Here is a 20,538-nt window from a genome sequence, read left to right as displayed (position 1 = left end):
TGACAGTGGTAACTGGCCTACTCATTCAAAGGTCATGAGGGCAAATCCCAAATGGAATAAAGTAACCCTTGGTGTGTGTGTGTGTGTGTGTGTGTGTGTGTGTGTGTCTGTGTGTGTGTGTATCATTTGCTCAGAAAGTTTATTGCCCAATACATCTTTCCCTGGTTTTTCCTTTAATTTGCCACTCCTCTGAATCAGTATAATCCCTAGAGAAATAATACTCAGTGTAACCTGATAAAGATCAGTGCTGTACGGATTTACTTCACTTGGTACAACGTGGTACAACTGATTAATAAACCTTTAAATATCTAAGTGAATGTGAGCATCATGTGAGATGCCAGTTCACAGAGGTCACAGAGCTGTTACATTAACTGCAGTCTTGTGCTCCACATCCAGTCATTTGACACTGACAGTGTTTGGAAACTCCAGGTCCGAGTTGGAGGCCGACACTTTCCTCAGCGCTCCACCCTGAATAGGGACCCTCTCTAGGGCGAGGTCTGTGTTTGCCAGGGGTCCCCCAGTCAGCTCTGTAGGGGTGCTGTCGATCGCCAACACACGGCCACAGAAATTCTGTTACAGACACACACACAGACAGTCATTCTTCAGAGGTTCATGTTCAGAGGTTATGCTATTATCACACACACACACACACACACACACACACACACACACACACACACACACACACACACACACAGACACACAGAGAGAGCTTACAGTAGTCTGCAGGCCAGGGATCTGAGTGGAGTGGAAAATAAAACCCTCTGGTTTCTCTGTCGGACGTGATGACTCAATAGATCTCTCCTGCAGCAGCTTTGACTCCTGAAGGAAACCAAAAAGACGGAAATGCTCTAAACACTGCCTGTATGTGAAGCATTAGGATTAGATTAGATTAAAAATATCAGTCCACAAATCATGGGACAGAAAATGGTATCTGGTAACTATACACTACACTACAGTGTGTTGCAAGTGCCAATCTATCTATCTATCCATCTATCCATCTATCTATCTATCTCTCTCTCTATCTGTATATCGCTCTCTCTATCTATCTATCTGTATATCTATCTATATGTCTATCTATCTATCATCTATCTATCTGTATATCTATCTATCTATCGATCTATCTATATATCTATCTCTCTATCTGTATATCTATCTATCTATCATCTATCTGTATATCTATCCATCTATCTATCTATCTGTATATCTATCTATCATCTATCTATCTGTCTGTATATCTATATATCTATCATCTATCTATCTATCTATCTATCTGTATATCGCTCTCTCTATCTATCTATCTATCTATCTATATCTATCTATCTATATGTCTATCTATCTATCTATCTGTATATCTATCTATCTATCAATCTATCTGTATATCACGCTCTCTATCTATCTATCTGTATATCTATCTATCATCTATCTATCTGTATATCTATCTATCTATCATCTATCTGTATATCTATCTATCTATCTATCTATCTGTATATCTATCTATCATCTATCTATCTGTATATCTATCTATCTATCATCTATCTGTATATCTATCTATCTATCTATCTATCTATCTATCTATCTATCTGTATATCGCTCTCTCTATCTATCTGTATATCTATCTATCTCTATGTCTATCTATCTATCTCTCTATCTGTATATCTATCTATCTATCAATCTATCTATCTATATGTCTATCTATCTATCTATCTATCTATCTATCTGTATATCTATCTATCTATCAATCTATCTATCTATCAATCTATCTATCTATCTATCTATCTATCTATCTATCTGTATATCGCGCTCTCTATCTATCTATCTGTATATCTATCTATCATCTATCTATCTGTATATCTATCTATCTATCATCTATCTGTATATCTATCTATCTATCTATCTGTATATCTATCTATCATCTATCTATCTGTATATCTATCTGTCTATCTATCTATCTATCTATCTATCTGTATATCGCTCTCTCTATCTATCTATCTGTATATCTATCTATCTATATGTCTATCTATCTATCTCTCTATCTGTATATCTATCTGTATATCGCTCTCTCTATCTATCTATCTGTATATCTATCTATCTATATGTCTATCTATCTATCTCTCTATCTGTATATCTATCTATCTATCTATCTATCTATCTGTATATCTATCTATCTATCTATCTATCTGTATATCGCGCTCTCTATCTATCTATCTGTATATCTATCTATCATCTATCTATCATCTATCTGTATATCTATCTATCTATCTATCTATCTATCTATCTATCTGTATATCGCGCTCTCTATCTATCTATCTGTATATCTATCTATCATCTATCTATCTGTATATCTATCTATCTATCTCTCTATCTGTATATCTATCTATCTATCATCTATCTGTATATCTATCTATCTATCTGTATATTGCTCTCTCTATCTATCTGTCTGTATATCTATCTATCTATATGTCTATCTATCTATCATCTATCTATCTGTATATCTATCTATCTAGCTCTCTCTATCTGTATATCTATCTATCATCTATCTATCTGTATATCTATCTATCTATCTATCTATCTATCTATCTATCCATCTGTATATCTATCTGTATATCAATCTCAGTCTATATATCTATCTATCTATATAGCAATCTATCTATCTCTCTCTCTCTCAATCTATCTATCTGTCTATCTATGCACTCTACGCTTCTTGCTTTCTCAAGCCAACATCAAAGTTTGTCGTGACGAACTATACTGATCTAGTTTATATTGAGATCACGTAACACTTTAATTACACATACACTACATCCAACTAATTATGTGATTTCTTAAGGCAAGCTGGTTGCAAGAGAACTAATTTAGGGGTTTCATAGCAACAGGGGGTGAATACTCATCTAATGTTTTTCTGAAAATGTTGCAAACGATATTGATTATTCTTCTCCACTTGAATATTATTGTCTGTTCTGTATAAAGCCACGACATATCAGTTCAAGTGGGCATTCTTATGCATCACACTGATTTTATATATATATATATATATATATATATATATATATATATATATATATATATATTATTATTATATATTATTTATATATATATATATATATATATAAATAAAAACACACAAATATATACACATACATATATACACATACATATATACACATACATATATATACATATATAATTTCACCTGTGTATGATATTGCCTGCTATTGTATAGTATACTGAATTTTGTCATCATCATACCAGTATACTGTCAGATCGGAATTAGACACACCTTCAAAATCTCGTAGCTGGAAGTCTTAGCAACGTGATGCTCCCAGGACTTGGCTGTTAGCTCTTGCTGCTTTCGGTTTAACCTGATCTGCATGATCAATGTCAACAACAGTAAGCGGTCTGGATCTGCTAGTGTGACAGATGTGTGAATTAAAATAAATAAACAAACAATCAAACAAACATTCTTCACCTCTTCATATGCATATTTCTCCTGGTGAAGGTCCTCCTGCTCTTTCCGGTCCACAATGCTCTGCTGCAACGAGAAGACGTGTTTGACTTTGTCTTCGCTCGACCGGGCGATGGTGCTGAGAGCCTCTGCATCCGGACTGACAGGTCTCACCCCTTCCAGCTCCAGCTCAGCCGTGACTTCATTCCACACCTCGGCTACCTGCACACATTTAAAAAAAAAAAAAAAAAAAAAAAAAAGGAAACATGCATCCAAAAAATTAAATTGACATAATTTTCCATTTACTCCAAATGTATTTGATGTTGCATTTGGTGTGTGAGATTTGCTTAGAGTTACCTAGAACTGCTGTGTAAACCACACATCTGAATCACACACTCACCTCAAAGGACGTAATTTGGTTCAGTAACATCATTCGTACATAAACTGGTTCCTAAACCTCAGAGAATTAAAGAAATTTGAACTATATTATAAGCTGAATCACTTCTAAATTACAACTCCGCCTACAAACTTCAGGCCACGCCCCCTAATACAAAATATCCTGTGGCTGATTAAGTGGTTTTACTTATATCTTTAATATTGAACTGCTGGGTATTCAGAATAAATTAAACATAATTTGGACTTTATAGTATTTCAAGTGTGAGTTCTTTGCAGGATCATAACATACGGTTTTTGCTAACCTTAAAGTCCAGGTAACCGCTCACAATGCTCAAGGTGATGGAGTCTTCAGCAGTCAGACCTGGCAGATCCTCAAAGCCTGTAAACACAATCATTTCTCATTAACATCTGTTGTGTCTCTCTGTCTCTCTCTCTCTCTCTCTCTCTCTCTCTCTCTCTCTCTCTCTCTCCCCCCAACACACTCACCTAGTCTGCAGAAAAAGGCGTAGATTTTGGCACGCAGGTTTTCAGAGACGTCCATAATGGCAGCGCTTGGTCTGTTTGCTGGTACGGACTCCAGCGGCTCCTGTTCCTGATACATCGTCAGAAGGGGCTTCTTCTCATCTACAGATTAAAGACACAACAACAATTACTCAACACTGAGAGAACTGAGCAGACTCATGAGAAATTAAGGCTTTGAAATACGTTTATTTTAAAGTATAAAGTATACATAAAGATTAGCCAATAGAACAAATTGGCTGTGCTGATGTGAAAGAAAAATTAAGATCAACATATACACAACTTTTCTATAATACATGAAAAATTTAATGGGAGAGCGGAAAGCTTCTTCTTTGCAATGGCAAATCACCTAGCAGAGGGTGCCTTTAAAAAATGTAACTGAACAAGGTGTATATACCAGCGATTCGGCCATGCTGGTCTCTCTTGACTCCGATCTCCGCCTCTTCCATCCTCCAGAGCTGCAGGAGCAGGACCGGAGCCGTGAGCTCTTTCTCGCCCCTCCAGATCTCAACATGTGTCAGCGTTTTGGGGTTGTCACACAGCTCCAGCAGCGCCGCCAGCACAACACTCTGCATGCTCCTGGGGCTCGACTGACGATAAAGTGAATGACAGAGCCGTGTCTGATGCTTCTGATCTGGTCTGGAAATCTGGTCTTATTGTATTTATGTCTTACTTACCTGGATGAAGTCGAGTAAGAGAAATGCTCCCTCCTTCTCCAAAAACAAATCCTCTGTGGTGTAACAACCGACAATGCAAGACCTGGGAAAAATAATCAGAATAGAATACGATCATATTATCACTATATACAGCATCATCCATCCATCCATCCATTTTCTGTACCACTTATCCTACACAGGGTCACGAGGGAAGCCTGGAGACTATCCCAGGGAACCTGGGGCACAATCCATCCAACCCATTAGAGGGCACAATCGCACACACATTCACACACGACAGACAATTTGGGAATGCCTTTGGCCTGGGGAGGAAACAGGTGTACTTGGAGGAAACCCATGCAAGCTCCGCGCACACAGGGCGGAGACGGGATTCGTACCCCCATCTCTGGATGATGCGAATCTACGCCATTTACGCCATCAAGCGTGTCAACTTTATTAGTTAGGAGGTATTTAGAGTGTGTATGTGACTCACCACACACAGTCCACAGCGGACAGAACCAGTCTGTTGTGTCCCAGGCCGCTGTACAACTGAGCCGGGTCCATTTTCAGATAACGAACCGTCACCTCTACGCCCTCTGCTCCAAACAAATCCTGCTCACAACACACCCACCCACCCACACACATTTCTTATGGTTGACGTTCAGCTTTAATTCAAATGTGAGTGTGGTGTAATGACGAGTGTCTGACCTTCCTATGGATGTCTCCTTCACAGAGGCTGGACAGAGTGACCAGTATGTCGGTCTGGATCTCAATTGACACGGCGTCCTCTTCCTCCGTTGTCTCCTGTAAGCGCTTCAGCAAGCCTGAGCACAATAAACCATACTACTCAACAGAGAATATCAGAGAATATGATCTACATAATCTACATATACACCTACAGTTCAAGCTGGAATATATTGGTAGTCTAGTCTACAACTGCTAATCCTGTTTAGCTAGCTAGCTGCACTTGTAACTGAACTATAGCAGATTGCTAGCTAGTCAACATGCAAACTATAAAATATCAAAGCACAAAGCTCAATTCACTCCCAATAATTTGTAACCTTTATGAATTACGAGCTATAATATAACGCTTCATGCTAACATATTTTGCTGACTTTCCTCCATTTTGGATCTACACATCCAAAGCTGCTTATGGAGTGTGTACGGATGTGACGTGAAGTCACTGAAATCTTGGATGATTTCTACTGAAAAAATGTTTTTGTTTTTATTTCAACTTGAATGGTGTAATGAAGTGTCCATGGAGTGAGGATCCATTTGCAGCTCTATGAATGAAACAACGTAACAAATATATGAAAATAAGCTGAGGTCTATCACCAGCAAACAGAGCATCAAAGGTAACTCCAAAGTCAACAAGCAGGCAAAATATCAGGGCAAGCAGCAAAGGATCAATGAACAGAATAAACAGTCCAGATTGCAACACAGGCAGGACAAAACAACAGCAAATGCTCAGTAAAGTTAGCACAGGCAAAATAAGACTTCGCAGTGAGCGTGTATGTGAGTGTGCCTTAAATAGAGAGTTTGATGAGAACAGGTGTGGTGATAATCAGTTCCGGTACGTGGTTATGGGAAAAATCAATACTCGGGTGATGGTGCCTTCTGGTGGTGAGTGGGAGGAACCACCAAGGCCTGATGCATGACAAATGGAAGTTTACCTGCTAGTTTGTATTAAAAGTTTCCTGATTTATTAGTAGGCCAAATAATGTCGGTTTGAGCCACCGTTCGCTAATTGGTGTACAGTAAAGTGAAATTTTATGACACATACGAGGCATGACCTTTAAAATAAACTCTATATGTTGTAATATTCACCAAGGAGTTGGCTGATGGCTCCCTGGTCACAGAGGTCCTGGTTGATGAGGCTGTTACTAAGTGAAGCCATGCAGCGGAGCAGCCGGATGCAGTAACGCATCTGAGCCTTCCTCCCACTTCGACTTCCGCTGCCATGGAAACCCTGACCATGGCCAAAGATGGAGTCAGTTCCTGATACAGAGGAAAACGAGCAAGAGTTACACCAAGCTTAGTTTAGGTATACACTGTCACTGGTCTAATGTATAGCAAATTCGATGTAATTGTTTTGAAATATGTATTTTAATTGCTCCTGGATACATTAAACAGGCTTGTGAATGACTGAAATAATGAATCTCTTTGTACTTGTACAACGAATAAAGGTATTCATACCCCTATTCTTAAAAATGTCTTTAACTACACTTCCTTAGTTCCTTCATCTTAATACAAGAGGAATTTTCTACAAATGTTTTTTTAATCTAAATGATCCATCTGTTTATTTATTTATCAATTTGTTTGTAGGTTTATGTTTATATTTGTATCTATTATAGCTGGGCATATCATGATAGATTATGTCACAATACACTTCTCGGAGAATTCATACATATCGCAATATGTTTATATAACTTCGTTTTACATGACAATTACAAACTTGATTCACATTGAAAATCTTTGTGTGTGTGTGTGTGTGTGTGTGTAGATAAGAAAAAAGTGTTACCGTACTTTTTTTTTTTTTTTTAACGCAGCACTACTGTTTCCTGCTTTATGTATCATGGAATTTTTTTCATGTATCATGATATGATATTTTTGTCACATCACCCACTCTTAGTGTCCTTTTGTTTATCATCTATTATTTGTAACAATTTTGTAATTTTTTTTTATGTTTGATTTTGGGCTTTCGTCCTACACAACATTATAAAAGACTCTCGTTCTCACATTCTCACTTTTAACCTTAAATAACCTAAGCGCTCCAAGAATGTATTTAACAAGATGATGTAATAGAATGACCCCTAAGATGATGCTACTGAAGGGATCTGGACATGACACTTTGAGAACAGAATTAAAACACAGATCAGGTTGTAATATTGAGTGCCTTGTCAGTATTATCTGCTCTGGCTGTTTTCCCAGTGTGTGTCCGCTACCTTTTTGTGTGCACCAGTCCAGAAGCACGAGCAGGCAAGTGTTGGCCTGACAGGCCATGTACTCGTCTAGCATGAGCGGCGCCACTGTGGCCAGAGCAGCCAACGCCTGCAGCTGCAGCTCCTCCTGCTGGATGGACGTCCAACTGCGCCGGGCTTTCCCGCTTCGCCTGATCTCAGAGTAACCGGGCCGAACTAGCAGCATCAAAGCCAGCATCACACGGCTCTCTTTAAACAGCTGAACAAATCATGCACATGTTAGAGTACAGAAGCTGATATGCTCCTTTAAACACCTAGTAGTACTGAATCACCTAGTAATAATACTTTAAACATCTAGTAGTACTGAATCCTCACCTGTACAGCTGCCAGATCTCTGGACAGAACAACAATCAGGTTCAGCAGCAGCTTCTTCATCTCAAAGTCCTCATTAGTGAAGGTCAGCTTGAAGTTTCGGATCAGTGGGCTATGGCTCCTCACTGCATGACAGAAACTCAAACTGCTTATTCTACAAACATCTCATTATATAGGACAATACTGTATATTTCTCCAAAACTTACACTCGGGAACAGTAGCAAAAAGGATGAGCTGCTTAGCAAACCCACTCTCCTATCAAGACAAGGGAGTATTCATTTAAATGATTTAAAATGAACAGGATAATGACGGAATAAGCAGGCGTGGAAGTCAAATCAACATACTTACGATTAGCGGGGCACTGGGGTTTTCTGCAATCAAGGTCGTAATTACTAGAAGGTCGTTGCGAAGCTGCCGGTCATATTGTCGGAAGCCGGTGAGAAGATGATGCAAGAAAGCCTCTTTCAGGACCCTGGTGTTTAAAAACACACTCATTCAAGAGGTAATTCCAGATTCATCCAATATTCAACAATGCACTTGTTCTGAGACTGAAGTGGGAATGTTTTCTACGTCATCCTGACAGATTGGCACGCATTCTAAATTCTAGTCTACTCTAGTTGCACATGTAGAAAACAAACCGTGCTCTACACGATGTATTTGAGAAAACGGTCTATGGCTGAAATGATTGAATGTCTATGGACAAAGATATATATTTCCTATGTTGCCTCAAAGCCAAAACCACTTTATTTAATATATGAAATGTATATACTTAGTATACATAGTAGTAGCTCATAAATTAAAGCTAAATTTAACTAGTATTTGGAAGTCAGGTTCATTCTTTGAGCAATGTCCTAAAAGCATGAGAAAATGAAATACTTAAAACATAATATTTATGCTTATTTATGTTTACAGTTGCTCTTAGAGGCAAAACTGGGAAATTAAATCCAAATCGACCAAATTCTTCATCGTTAAATTGCAATTTTCATATTATGCATGGATCAAAAAGGGTAAAAAAACAAACAAACAAACAAAAAAAAACGAGGTAATGGAATAAAACATACAACTTAAACATACAGGTAAACAGACAGGTAATACTGTATACAGGTAGTTTTGGATATACAGTATGTTAGTTTATGGAGTTATGTTTTAACTTCATGTCCCAAATTTGGAGATTAATATTTGAGATGTGAAACACTGAGGGCTGAGAAAAGAAAAATGCTGTTAAATGCTTGATGCTAATGATAAGATATTTTTTCCAAATAGAATTACAGTAAGTGGCCAGTTTTGTATATTTTGTTATTTCGCACTCAGAAAGAAAAAAAAAAGAAAAAAAGAAAGAAAAAAAAAAAGAGTACTAACCTGTACCATTCCTTGTTGTACCCTCTTTTTTGTACCTTAAGTGTGTACCTTAAAGGGTACCTCTGGTCCAGATAACAATAAACCAAAATATAAGATATGCTTTGAATGCTCCCATTCTATTGGCAGATCAAGCTGCTTATTTCTAGAAATAAATGCTTTAAATGAGCAAACTTATCTGCCAATAGAACAAGACTACTTCAAGCTTCAAGCAAAAGAAACTCTGTAAATAAGTTTCATAATCTTCTATTTGTTTATGAGTAATCTTATATATAGGAAATACTAGATACATTTGTCTATATTCCAGACATTTTCACTTGCTAAGATGAGTCATAATTCCATGTGAAAGATACACATTAAAAGGTACAAAAACTAAGTGTTCCACCCTTGTGATAAGGACAGGTATAGCTTAGTGCCCTTTGTTTCCAAGAGTTTAACAGAAATGGGGTCGCATACATTGGGGAAAAAGATATTTGCTAGATACATGTTGCACATATTATTTTGTTTATGTGTGTCAGCCTGGTGGGAAAAAACGTCACATGGAAAAGATTTTCTACTATATACAGTGAGGGAAAAAAGTATTTGATCCCCTGCTGATTTTGTACGTTTGCCCACTGACAAAGAAATGATCAGTCTATAATTTTAATGGTAGTTGTATTTGAACAGTGAGAGACAGAATAACAACAAAAAAATCCAGAAAAACTCATGTCAAAAATTTTATAAATTAATTTGCATTTTAATGAGGGAAATAAGTATTTGACCCCCTCTCAATCAGAAAGATTTCTGGCTCCCAGGTGTCTTTTATACAGGTAACGAGCTGAGATTAGGAGCACACTCTTAAAGGGAGTGCTCCTAATATCAGTTTGTTACCTGTATAAAAGACACCTGTCCACAGAAGCAATCAATCAATCAGATTCCAAACTCTCCACCATGGCCAAGACCAAAGAGCTCTCCAAGGATGTCAGGGACAAGATTGTAGACTTACACAAGTCTGGAATGGGCTACAAGTCCATTGCCAAGCAGCTTGGTGAGAAGGGGACAACAGTTGGTGCGATTATTCGCAAATGGAAGAAACACAAAAGAACTGTCAATCTCCCTCGGCCTGGGGCTCCATGCAAGATCTCACCTCGTGGAGTTGCAGTGATCATGAGAACAGTGAGGAATCAGCCCAGAACTACACGGGAGGATCTTGTCAATGATCTCAAGGCAGCTGGGACCATAGTCACCAAGAAAACAATTGGTAACACACTACGCCGTGAAGGACTGAAATCCTGCAGCGCGCGCAAGGTCCCCCTGCTCAAGAAAGCACATATACATGCCCGTCTGAAGTTTGCCAATGAACATCTGAATGATTCAGAGGACAACTGGGTGGAAGTGTTGTGGTCAGATGAGACCAAAATGGAGCTCTTTGGCATCAACTCAACTCGCCGTGTTTGGAGGAGGAGGAATGCTGCCTATGACCCCTGGAACACCATCCTCACCGTCAAACATAGAGGTGGAAACATTATGCTTTGGGGGTTTTTTTCTGCTAAGGGGACAGGACAACTTCACCGCATCAAAGGGACGATGGACGGGGCCATGTACCGTCAAATCTTGGGTGAGAACCTCCTTCTCTCAGACAGGGCATTGAAAATGGGTCGTGGATGGGCATTCCAGCATGACAATGACCCAAAACACACGGCCAAGGCAACAAAGGAGTGGCTCAAGAAGAAGCACATTAAGGTCCTGGAGTGACCTAGGCAGTCTCCAGACCTAAATCCCATAGAAAATCTGTGGAGGGAGCTGAAGGTTCGAGTTGCCAAACGTCAGCCTCGAAACCTTAATGACTTGGAGAAGATCTGCAAAGAGGAGTGGGACAAAATCCCTCCTGAGATGTGTGCAAACCTGGTGGCCAACTACAAGAAACGTCTGACCTCTGTGATTGCCAACAAGGGTTTTTAAACCAAGTACTAAGTCATGTTTTGCAGAGGGGTCAAATACTTATTTCCCTCATTAAAATGCAAATTAATTTATAACATTTTTGACATGCGTTTTTCTGGATTTTTTTGTTGTTATTCTGTCTCTCACTGTTCAAATACAACTACCATTAAAATTATAGACTGATCATTTCTTTGTCAGTGGGCAAATGTACAAAATCAGCAGGGGATCAAATACTTTTTTCCCTCACTGTATATATATACACACACACACAGGTGCATCTAAAAAAAATTGAATATCGTGGAAAAGTTCATTTTGTTTCCGTATTTTAATTCAAAAAGTGTACACTTTTATATATTCTAGATGCATTACACATAAAGTGAAATATTTCAAGCCTTTTGTTCTATTAATCTTGATGATTAAAACTTACAGCTCAAAATATCAGAATAAAGAATATTTCAGAAATGTTGACCTGAGAAGGGCTCTAAGCCAGGGGTTCCCAAACTTTTCCAGGGCAAGGCCCACCAAATGGCATTAACATTTTACCGAGGCCCCCCTTTTGCAAGATGTCTTTAAAAGACGTTAAAAATACAGACTTCTGAATATATACCCCTTTTTTTTTTTATTAATAATTACATCTTACATCTTTACATTACATTACATTAGGAACTGATTGTGTGTGTGTGTGTGTGTGGTTGTCTGAGAGTGAGAAAGAGAAAACATATATTTATTTATTTTTCACACCAAATTGTTGAGGCCCCCCCGGGCGCCCCCTGGCGGCCCCCACTTTGAAAACCTCTGCTCTAATCAGCCGTAATTGTCAAGATTAAAACAAAAAAAGGCTTGAAATATTTCCCTTTATGTGTAATGAACCTACAGGGAAAAAAACCTTTTCCATGATATAAAATTTTTTTGAGATGCACCTGTAGTTTTGAAAACACGTTCCTTTTTAAAAAGCTGGCACAAGCGAAAAGCAAGAAAGTTACAGGTATAGATTTCATGCCGACGCACGTGGCGCAGGAGCATCTCGGCCATTTTGACAGTTTTAGTCACAGAGACACGTGACGGATTTTCCAAACCTCCACACATATCCCATTGGAAGCAGCATTAAGAAGCAAAACTAAACGCACATGATGCAGTCCATGTTGCTGAGCTGCTTGCTGACTTCCTCTCTGGAGCCGTTATCCAAAAGGTTCCACAGGATCTCTGTGGAACGGAACAGCACCTGACCGGACGGATCCGGCTCGTTCATGTGGAAGCAGATCTTCTGAGCTCCGTCTGCTTTCAGGATCAAACTACAGTTCACTGCTACAAAGGGCAAAAAAAAAAAACGCTGGATGATCTCTCACACGCGCGCATGCACTGTAACTGCATGATAAATACTGTAACTCTGTGGCACAAACACAGTTAAATGCGGAACTCACCAGAAGACCTGGAGAGGATCTGCACTGCCTGTAGGGTGTGCAGTTTGACTGACAGCTGCTTCTCCAGGATAGCCAGTGACATGAGCAGAGTCTCGGCCAGCCCGCTGCGCTCTATCATCTCACGCCTGTACACCAGGCTTGTGGGACACACACCTGACTCACAAAAAGAGAGAATGTTGCTATCTGTTTCTCTTTCTGCTTAGCGCTCCGGATATATTTATTCGTCTTTAAAGTCAAAGTGGGTGTGGCTTAAACAGATAGGGGTTTTGTTTCTTTTAAATGAAATTCATTACATATATATGTATTTAAAACACATTAGCTGTTCATTTCAATTAATGTATTCATATTCGTTATCACACATATCCCTAGTGTGCATATACTATGAGAATAACATCCCGCCTCTTTGTTGCAGAGTCTCACCATCTCTATAGTGCTTTGGTTTGTCAGGGCTGATATAAAGTGATATGATGGAAGAACAGATTTGCTCTTGGACTTCTGCGTTTGACACCCGCATCAGATAACCTGTCATAATACAACCACAAACAATAAAAAACAACAACAGATTCTCATTAAACACACACTGATTAATTTAACACAAACCCAGACTCTATTAGAAGACCCCATGATACCCACAGGCTGATTTTATTTTCCACTGACCAACTCAGCATTATCAAAGATTCCAGCTGAACGGTTTTTGGTCTTCTTAAAAGGAACGAATGGTATTTTGTGAGCAGAGCTAGCAACACTATTAATGCTGATTGGTTACCGACACAAACAATAAAACAGTCCGTACAGGATTTTGCATAGTTTTTGTGTGTGTGTGATTACTGCAGGCAAAAATGTTCGATTTTGCTGCGGCTTTTCTTAAAATCTGCGATGCAATTTGCGAGTTTTTGTGCTTTTTTTTGTTTGTTTGTTGCAGAAACCAATTGCAATCGCACTAAATATTTTGCGCGGTCTTTTACAGTGCTGTTTGTTGGTACAGTAAATGAGACCTTTCAGCTGTACTCATGTTCGACGCACGTAAATCGAAAAGGGCTTTGGCTGAATGCGTGAGATGATGTCACATTTGTAACATTTGTAAGCTCCTCCGAATATTGAGGAGTTTTCTTGATTTTGAGTTCATTTCTTCGATCGCAAAATCGAAAAATTTTGGAGGGACTGATAAAAAGCCAGAATAATGTGGGAATAGCTTGTTAGTGGTGCTTGGCTTGTCCATTTTTCTACTGAGCGCTAGTACCGAAGTACTCAAAACAACCACCAGTAAACTCAAACTCATGGGGTGGAGCTAGCGGCACTGTAATTGCTGATTGGTTATCACTTCGTTCAACGTATATATGCCAACAATATACACAGAATAACAAACAGGATAATCTGTTTGGTTGGTGCTGCTTGTGGCGTTTTAATTCTAAAAGCTGGAGGCACCAACATTGCTAGCAAGAAAATCCTAGCATGCGGAGTGAAAAAAAAAAAAAGCTGAACTTTACCACAACAATCCTCTACAGCATTTATTTTTTCTTGTATGTTGACTCTGGTGCACTCTGGTGTGATGGCTACATAATAATAATTATAATAATTAACCCAACAACTTGGGGTTTTTTTGTTTGTTTGTTTGTTTGTTTTTACAGTCTCAAATTGATGTTTTCTGCTGTCTCACAGCTTATGAATTCACAGGTCAAAGTTTGCCTAGTGAAAGTCACACAAAGTGGGAAAAAAACGTGGCTCTTACACGTCCTGCGTCCTTTCCCCTTCGGTGAAAAGGCTTTTCTGCGGTGTGAATTTCAGACTTTGTTTGGTTTAAAGTTTTGTCAGAAAAACAGAATCAGTGTCATTTTAAGGTGGCTACTCTATATCCATAGCAAGAGGTCAAAAATCTTAAAAGCATTTGCTTCACAGTAAATAATGGCACCTCTGATGCTTTTTAACTGACAGAATATTTGAATTGTCTAATTAAAGAGTATAATGCTGTAAAGTTATATTAGTTATGATATATTGTAAATGGTGAGCAATTAAAATGTATTTTCTCAGCACAAATGACCTTCTTTCTTGTCAGTACTAATTAAAAGAAGAAGAAGAAGAAAAAGAAGAAGAAGAAAATCTTTTGGCAATAATTTTGTTGCAGCCAGTATCAGTCAGATCAGATAAATGAAGAGCATTGGTCTCTCAGGGAAAAAAAGGGTACTAAGCTGTACTATTGTGTACCTTGTTGTTGCAGCAGTACTTCAGTGTGTATCTTTTCGCTTACTTTATAGTACCGTATAGTGTAGCTTTACTCCACATGTATGTACCTTAAATCTCTTCCCTGGCGAAAGAAACATATTAAAGGTACAATAGAAAATGGTTTCACCCAAGTGGCTCTTATTTAAGATTTTAATCCAAGCATGCTTTTTTTTTTTCAACTGTTCTACTTTTTCTGCTGTAAAATGAACTGGTTTCTTTTTTTGTTGTTGTTGTAGTACGTACATTGGAAAATTCATCATCACCACAACATATCATCTTTGCTAACAGTCCAACACAAGCTTTACTGCGTATACTGTATGTTCCCTGTGGCAAGATGTTCACGTACCCATCTGAGAGAGCGAGTCCGTCACAACGCTGGCGTAGTTCATCTCGTCAGACGCCTTCTCCTTTAAGAAGGGACACCTTCAAGAGAAAGCTGCATTAAAAACCAAGTTCTACCCAAGTGATTATTATCAAAGATAAAGATTTACATTAATTAATGAGTTAATTAATCTGACCTGCATATGTATACGAGGTCACGCAGCAAGGGAGCATATTCGGGGTGCTCTTCCCATTTACCCGCACAGATGTTTAGGATCCGAAAGACGTCCGAGAGGTCTCTGAGAAACTTGAATCGCATGGATTAAGGAAAATATCGAGCACATATCAATATTACAGATAGACTGAATTATACCAGACATGTAACGAAGGAAAATCTCATTCTCTTATTATGAATTTAGCCTAGAGGCTGAGAAAGGTGAAGACGCTGTAATTGGCCCCAGGAGGATAGGTGATGAGGTAGTCCGACTTCCCTCCAGGGTGATAAAAGTGTTTCGCGGATAACAGATAACGTCAGAGCACGCAAATGCAGAGAAAAGATCCGGGGAGTCATAATTCAGTGAGGATACATAGCCATTCTGGGATATCTTCACCACTCGCTTCAAGGCGGAGATGTGCCGTTCTTTCAGAGAGCACTGAAAAAACAAAATAAAACAATCTTTGCTGTCAATTGCAAAATTATTGGCACCCATACTGGTCGGGGGGGAACAATTACATTAAAGAATCAGATTTTACACTTAAAGCAATTAGAGAGACCACATACCATTCACTTAAATCATTCTAGTAATAACAAAATTATTGCCCCTAAAAAAAAAAGAATGTTCAGTGTTCCATATATCTTTACTAAGCACTTTATCCTGGTGTTGAAAGATACAGACACAGTCCCGGGAACGCCAGATCCGTGGCAGGAATACACCCTGGATGTGACGCGAAGTCCATCGCAGGACACCATTCACACACATTCACATTTGCATGTAGGGCCGATTTAGAGTCACCGGCCACCTACAGGTATCTCTTTAGAAGATGAGAGGAAACTGGAGAATCCGTAGGAAACCAACACGAACACGGAGAGAACTCCATGCTGGCAATAACATGAGCTGGGACTTGGAATGCTTGAGCTGTGAGGCTATAATATGTATATCTATATATCAATATTATATAATAAATAAATAAATATACATATATGTATACATATATACCAAATCTAAAGTAAAATCCATTTGTTATCCACATTGAAAAATATTATTAATGGAAATGAAGGGTAAGTTCAACAATGTTTGTGTGTCAATACATAAAATCTACATATTGTACTCAAGTGGAAATTCTGCACTTAATTTATATGCATGTATTTATGATTGATTACTTGTTTGTTTGTTTTTTTAGTGTATCACCAAAATAAAATAAAAATCTGATGGTGGTTGATCAGGGCTAGTCAGCTAAACACCATTAAGCACAATTAGGGAATAAAAATAAGAAATGTTTCCAACATCTGGAACAGTTGAAATTCATCAGGAAGTGAACGCACGAGCCTCTGCACAGTGAGGAGCACAGTAAAGAAGCCAAAAATCACAGTGTAACAATCGTATTTTAACTGAATCTTTGGGTCAAGTTTCAAATTCAACTGTTAGACATCATCACTGTCAGACCTGCACAATAACAAGCTGTTTGTGCCCAGAGCATCCAAGATCTTCTACACGCCATCTGTGTTGAAACCTTCTAAGTTTTTAATGCCATGGTGATTTATAACTAATGGAGATCGCTTCAGATTTGCTTCTGGAGATTCAGAACATTTTAGATATTACAGCAAGGATTCTTTAATATATAAGTCTCAAGATGTCCTGAGGGAGAAACAACTCTTAAGGAAGCCTGAGAACAAAATATTGTGTTAAGAATAACATTAGTAACGTTCAGATATGATGAAGTGCATAGTGTCCTCATTGCAGGTGTGATTTATTTCACTGAAGCGTGCCAATAATTTTGCATTTGACTGTTTATAAGTGATTTCACACACCAGTGAAATGTATAATATAATGAACTATAAAAGTGGTGATTTAAGACAGCGTTTCGAATTGGTTATATTACTTACTGATATAGGATCCTGAAGCAGGTTTATGACACGGGGAAGGTTAGGATGCCTCGTAGCCTGAAAAACAACAGAATTTTTTTTTATTATTATTATTATTTACGGCAACTAATTTTACAGATTTTTTTTTATTAAACTGCATCTGTATGTATGTATTCTACTTAACTGTAGCAAGAGAATTATCAAAACTCAACAGAAAAAGTTTTTGTACACTTCGAAGAAACTCTGAAGAAGACTTTAAGCTCCGCCCATTCCACAATCGAGCTTTGACATAGATCAGTGATATTTATATTCACCGATCAGCCATAACATTAAAACCACCTGCCTAAAATCGCATAGGTCCCCCTTATGCTGCCAAAAAAGCTCTGACCCTTTCGATGCATGGACACCTCTGAAGGTGGTGGTATCTGGCACTAAGACATTACCAGCGGGTCCTTTAAGTCCTATAAGTTGTGAAGTGGGGCCTCCATGGATCGGACCTGTTTGTCCGGCACATCCCACAGATGCTCGAACGGACTGAGATCTGGGGAAACTGGAGGCCAAGTCAACAACTTGAACTATTTGTCATGTTCCTCAAACCGTTCATGAACAACTTTTACAGTGTAGCAGGGCGCATTATCCTGCTGAAAGAGACCACTGCTATTAGGGAATACCATTGCCATGAAGGCATGTACTTGGTCTACAACAGTGTTTAGGTAGGTTGTACGTGTCAAAGTAACATCCACATGAATGTCAGGACCCAAGGTTTCTCAGCAGAACATGATGACCAGAGCATCACACTGCCTCTGTCGACTTGAGTTCTTCCCATAGTGCATCCTCATACCATCTCTTCCCCAGGTAAGCGACGCACAAAAACCCAGCTGTCCATGTCCATGTAAAAGAAAACGTGATTCATCAGACAAGGCCACATTCATGCATTGCTCCATGGTTCAGTTCTGATGCTCATGGGCCCATTGTAAGTGCTTCCATCAGTGTACAGGGGTCAGCATGGGCATGCTGACCGGTCTACATCTACACAGCCCCATACGCAGCAAGGTGTGATGTATTGTGTGTTCTCACACCTTTATCAGAGCCAACATTAACTTTTCAGCAATTTGTGCTACAGTAGTTCTTCTGTTGAATCGGACCAGATGGGCTAGTCTTCACTCCCCACGTGCATCAATGAGCCTTGGGCGCCCATGACCCTACCATGACCCCGTCCATCCTTGGACAACTTTTAATAGGTACTAACCACTAGATAACGGGAACACCTCACAAGACCTGCTGTTTTGGAGATGCTCTGACCCAGTCGTCTAGCCATCATAATTTGGCCCTTGGCAAAGTCTCTCAGATCCTTCGGTCAGCTTGACCATGCTTCCAAAACATCAACTTGGAGAACTGACTGTTCACTTGCTACCTAATATAATATATCCCACCCCATTGATATGTGCCAATGTAAGGAGATAATCAATGTTCTTCACTTCACCTGTCAATGGTTTAAATGCTATGGCTGATATATAGAACTATATATATATATATATATATATATATATATATATATTACAATAGATTACACACATATTATATATCCATCCATCTTCTACCACTTACTCCTTTTCAGGGTCACAGGGAAACCTGGAGCCTATCCCAGGGAGCATTGGGCACAAGGCAGGGTACACTCTGGACAGGGTGCCAGTCCATCGCAGGGCACAATCACATACACACTCACACACCCAATCATACACTACAGACACTTTAGACAGGCCACTCAGCCTACCATGCATGTCTTTGGACTGGGGGAGGAAACCCGAGTACCCGGAGGAAACCCCCGCAGCACGGGGAGAACATGCAAACTCCGCACACTCGAACCCCGGACCCTGGAGGTGTGAGGCGAACGTGCTAACCACTAAGCCACCGTGCACCACCGTTCATGCGTGCGTGTGTGTGTGTGTGATCTATCATATAATAATAATAATAATAATAATAATAATAATAATAATAATAACAAATCTAAAACTAAATATTTTAAATGTTTACCATAAGTAAATAAATAAATAAATAAGTTAATAAATACCCACACACAAATGAGTACATCAATAAATAAATATACAAGCTGAAAATATTAAATAATCATTAAAAAATAATAATAATAATTTTACAATTTTAAAGATTACACTCAACGTTTTAATGATCGCTCTTTCTGGTCAAATTATTTTTCCAGTATAAAAGTGTTAATAAAAGGATATCTGGTGATATGATCACATCTCACAGCCCTGCTGTCTCACCTCATTAACACGACAACTTTAAACCACTGACAGCTTTCTTTTCCTTTAATAAAGATCATGTTGTCCTCACCTCAGTGCAATCCGGGCTGTTCGGTGTAAACAGCGGTTTAATAAGCGGGACTTTGTTGGGAGTTTGTCTCTGAGACCTGGAGCCTGTGGATCTCTGAAATGTTTTCATCCGCGCCTCAGTGGAAATCATGACGAAACAGGAAGCTGCTCCTTAGCTACAATCATCAGTGAACGAGATTCATGACATCAATAAATCAACAACTCTATAAAAATAACAAATCAGCCTGTAGGACAGTTAATAAAAACTGTTCTCTTCCTCACAAAGCTGTAGGTGAGAAGTGTTTATAAGCAGCACTTAGAAACCCGCCCTTATCCACAGCACGCGCAACCGTCACCATAGCAACAACTCTAACCTACGGACTGGCGTAAAGTTGGCTTGACGTTGGACGTTCGATTTTCGCGGATATGCTGAAATTAAGGGACCGTCTCTAAAGTTACATACGACATTGCTAAACACGTTTCTAGCTTCCATAGCATTTAAAGGGAATGATTTACAGTCATATAACCAACTGTAAAATGTTCATCTGGGTGTCAGGTATGACGCACACCTTTTAGATTTTTGA

At 38.9% G+C, this 20,538-nt stretch overlaps 1 protein-coding gene across 1 annotated transcript; it reads right to left on the bottom strand.

Moving 5' to 3' along the window:
- Positions 1-241: 241 nt before the first annotated feature.
- LOC108275092 (cilia- and flagella-associated protein 69) lies at positions 242-20,366 on the bottom strand. Its single transcript, XM_017485676.3, has 24 exons — positions 20,237-20,366; positions 19,977-20,130; positions 17,646-17,702; positions 16,129-16,194; positions 15,739-15,848; positions 15,567-15,643; positions 13,421-13,522; positions 13,001-13,153; positions 12,707-12,884; positions 8,652-8,775; positions 8,510-8,558; positions 8,307-8,428; positions 7,956-8,190; positions 6,838-7,008; positions 5,719-5,834; positions 5,504-5,622; positions 5,035-5,116; positions 4,755-4,947; positions 4,325-4,462; positions 4,141-4,217; positions 3,467-3,664; positions 3,278-3,364; positions 718-822; positions 242-570 (listed from the first exon to the last, which is right to left on the bottom strand). The coding sequence occupies exons 2-24, from the start codon at positions 20,103-20,105 to the stop codon at positions 397-399; spliced, it is 2,862 nt and encodes a 953-aa protein (XP_017341165.1). The 5' UTR covers positions 20,106-20,130; positions 20,237-20,366; the 3' UTR covers positions 242-396.
- Positions 20,367-20,538: the final 172 nt, after the last annotated feature.

Source organism: Ictalurus punctatus, chromosome 14, assembly GCF_001660625.3.
Source record: "Ictalurus punctatus breed USDA103 chromosome 14, Coco_2.0, whole genome shotgun sequence".
Taxonomy (NCBI): Eukaryota; Metazoa; Chordata; class Actinopteri; order Siluriformes; family Ictaluridae; genus Ictalurus; species Ictalurus punctatus.
The sequence above is the reverse complement of the archived record's forward strand: the minus strand, read 5'-3'. Positions and strand labels throughout refer to the sequence as shown.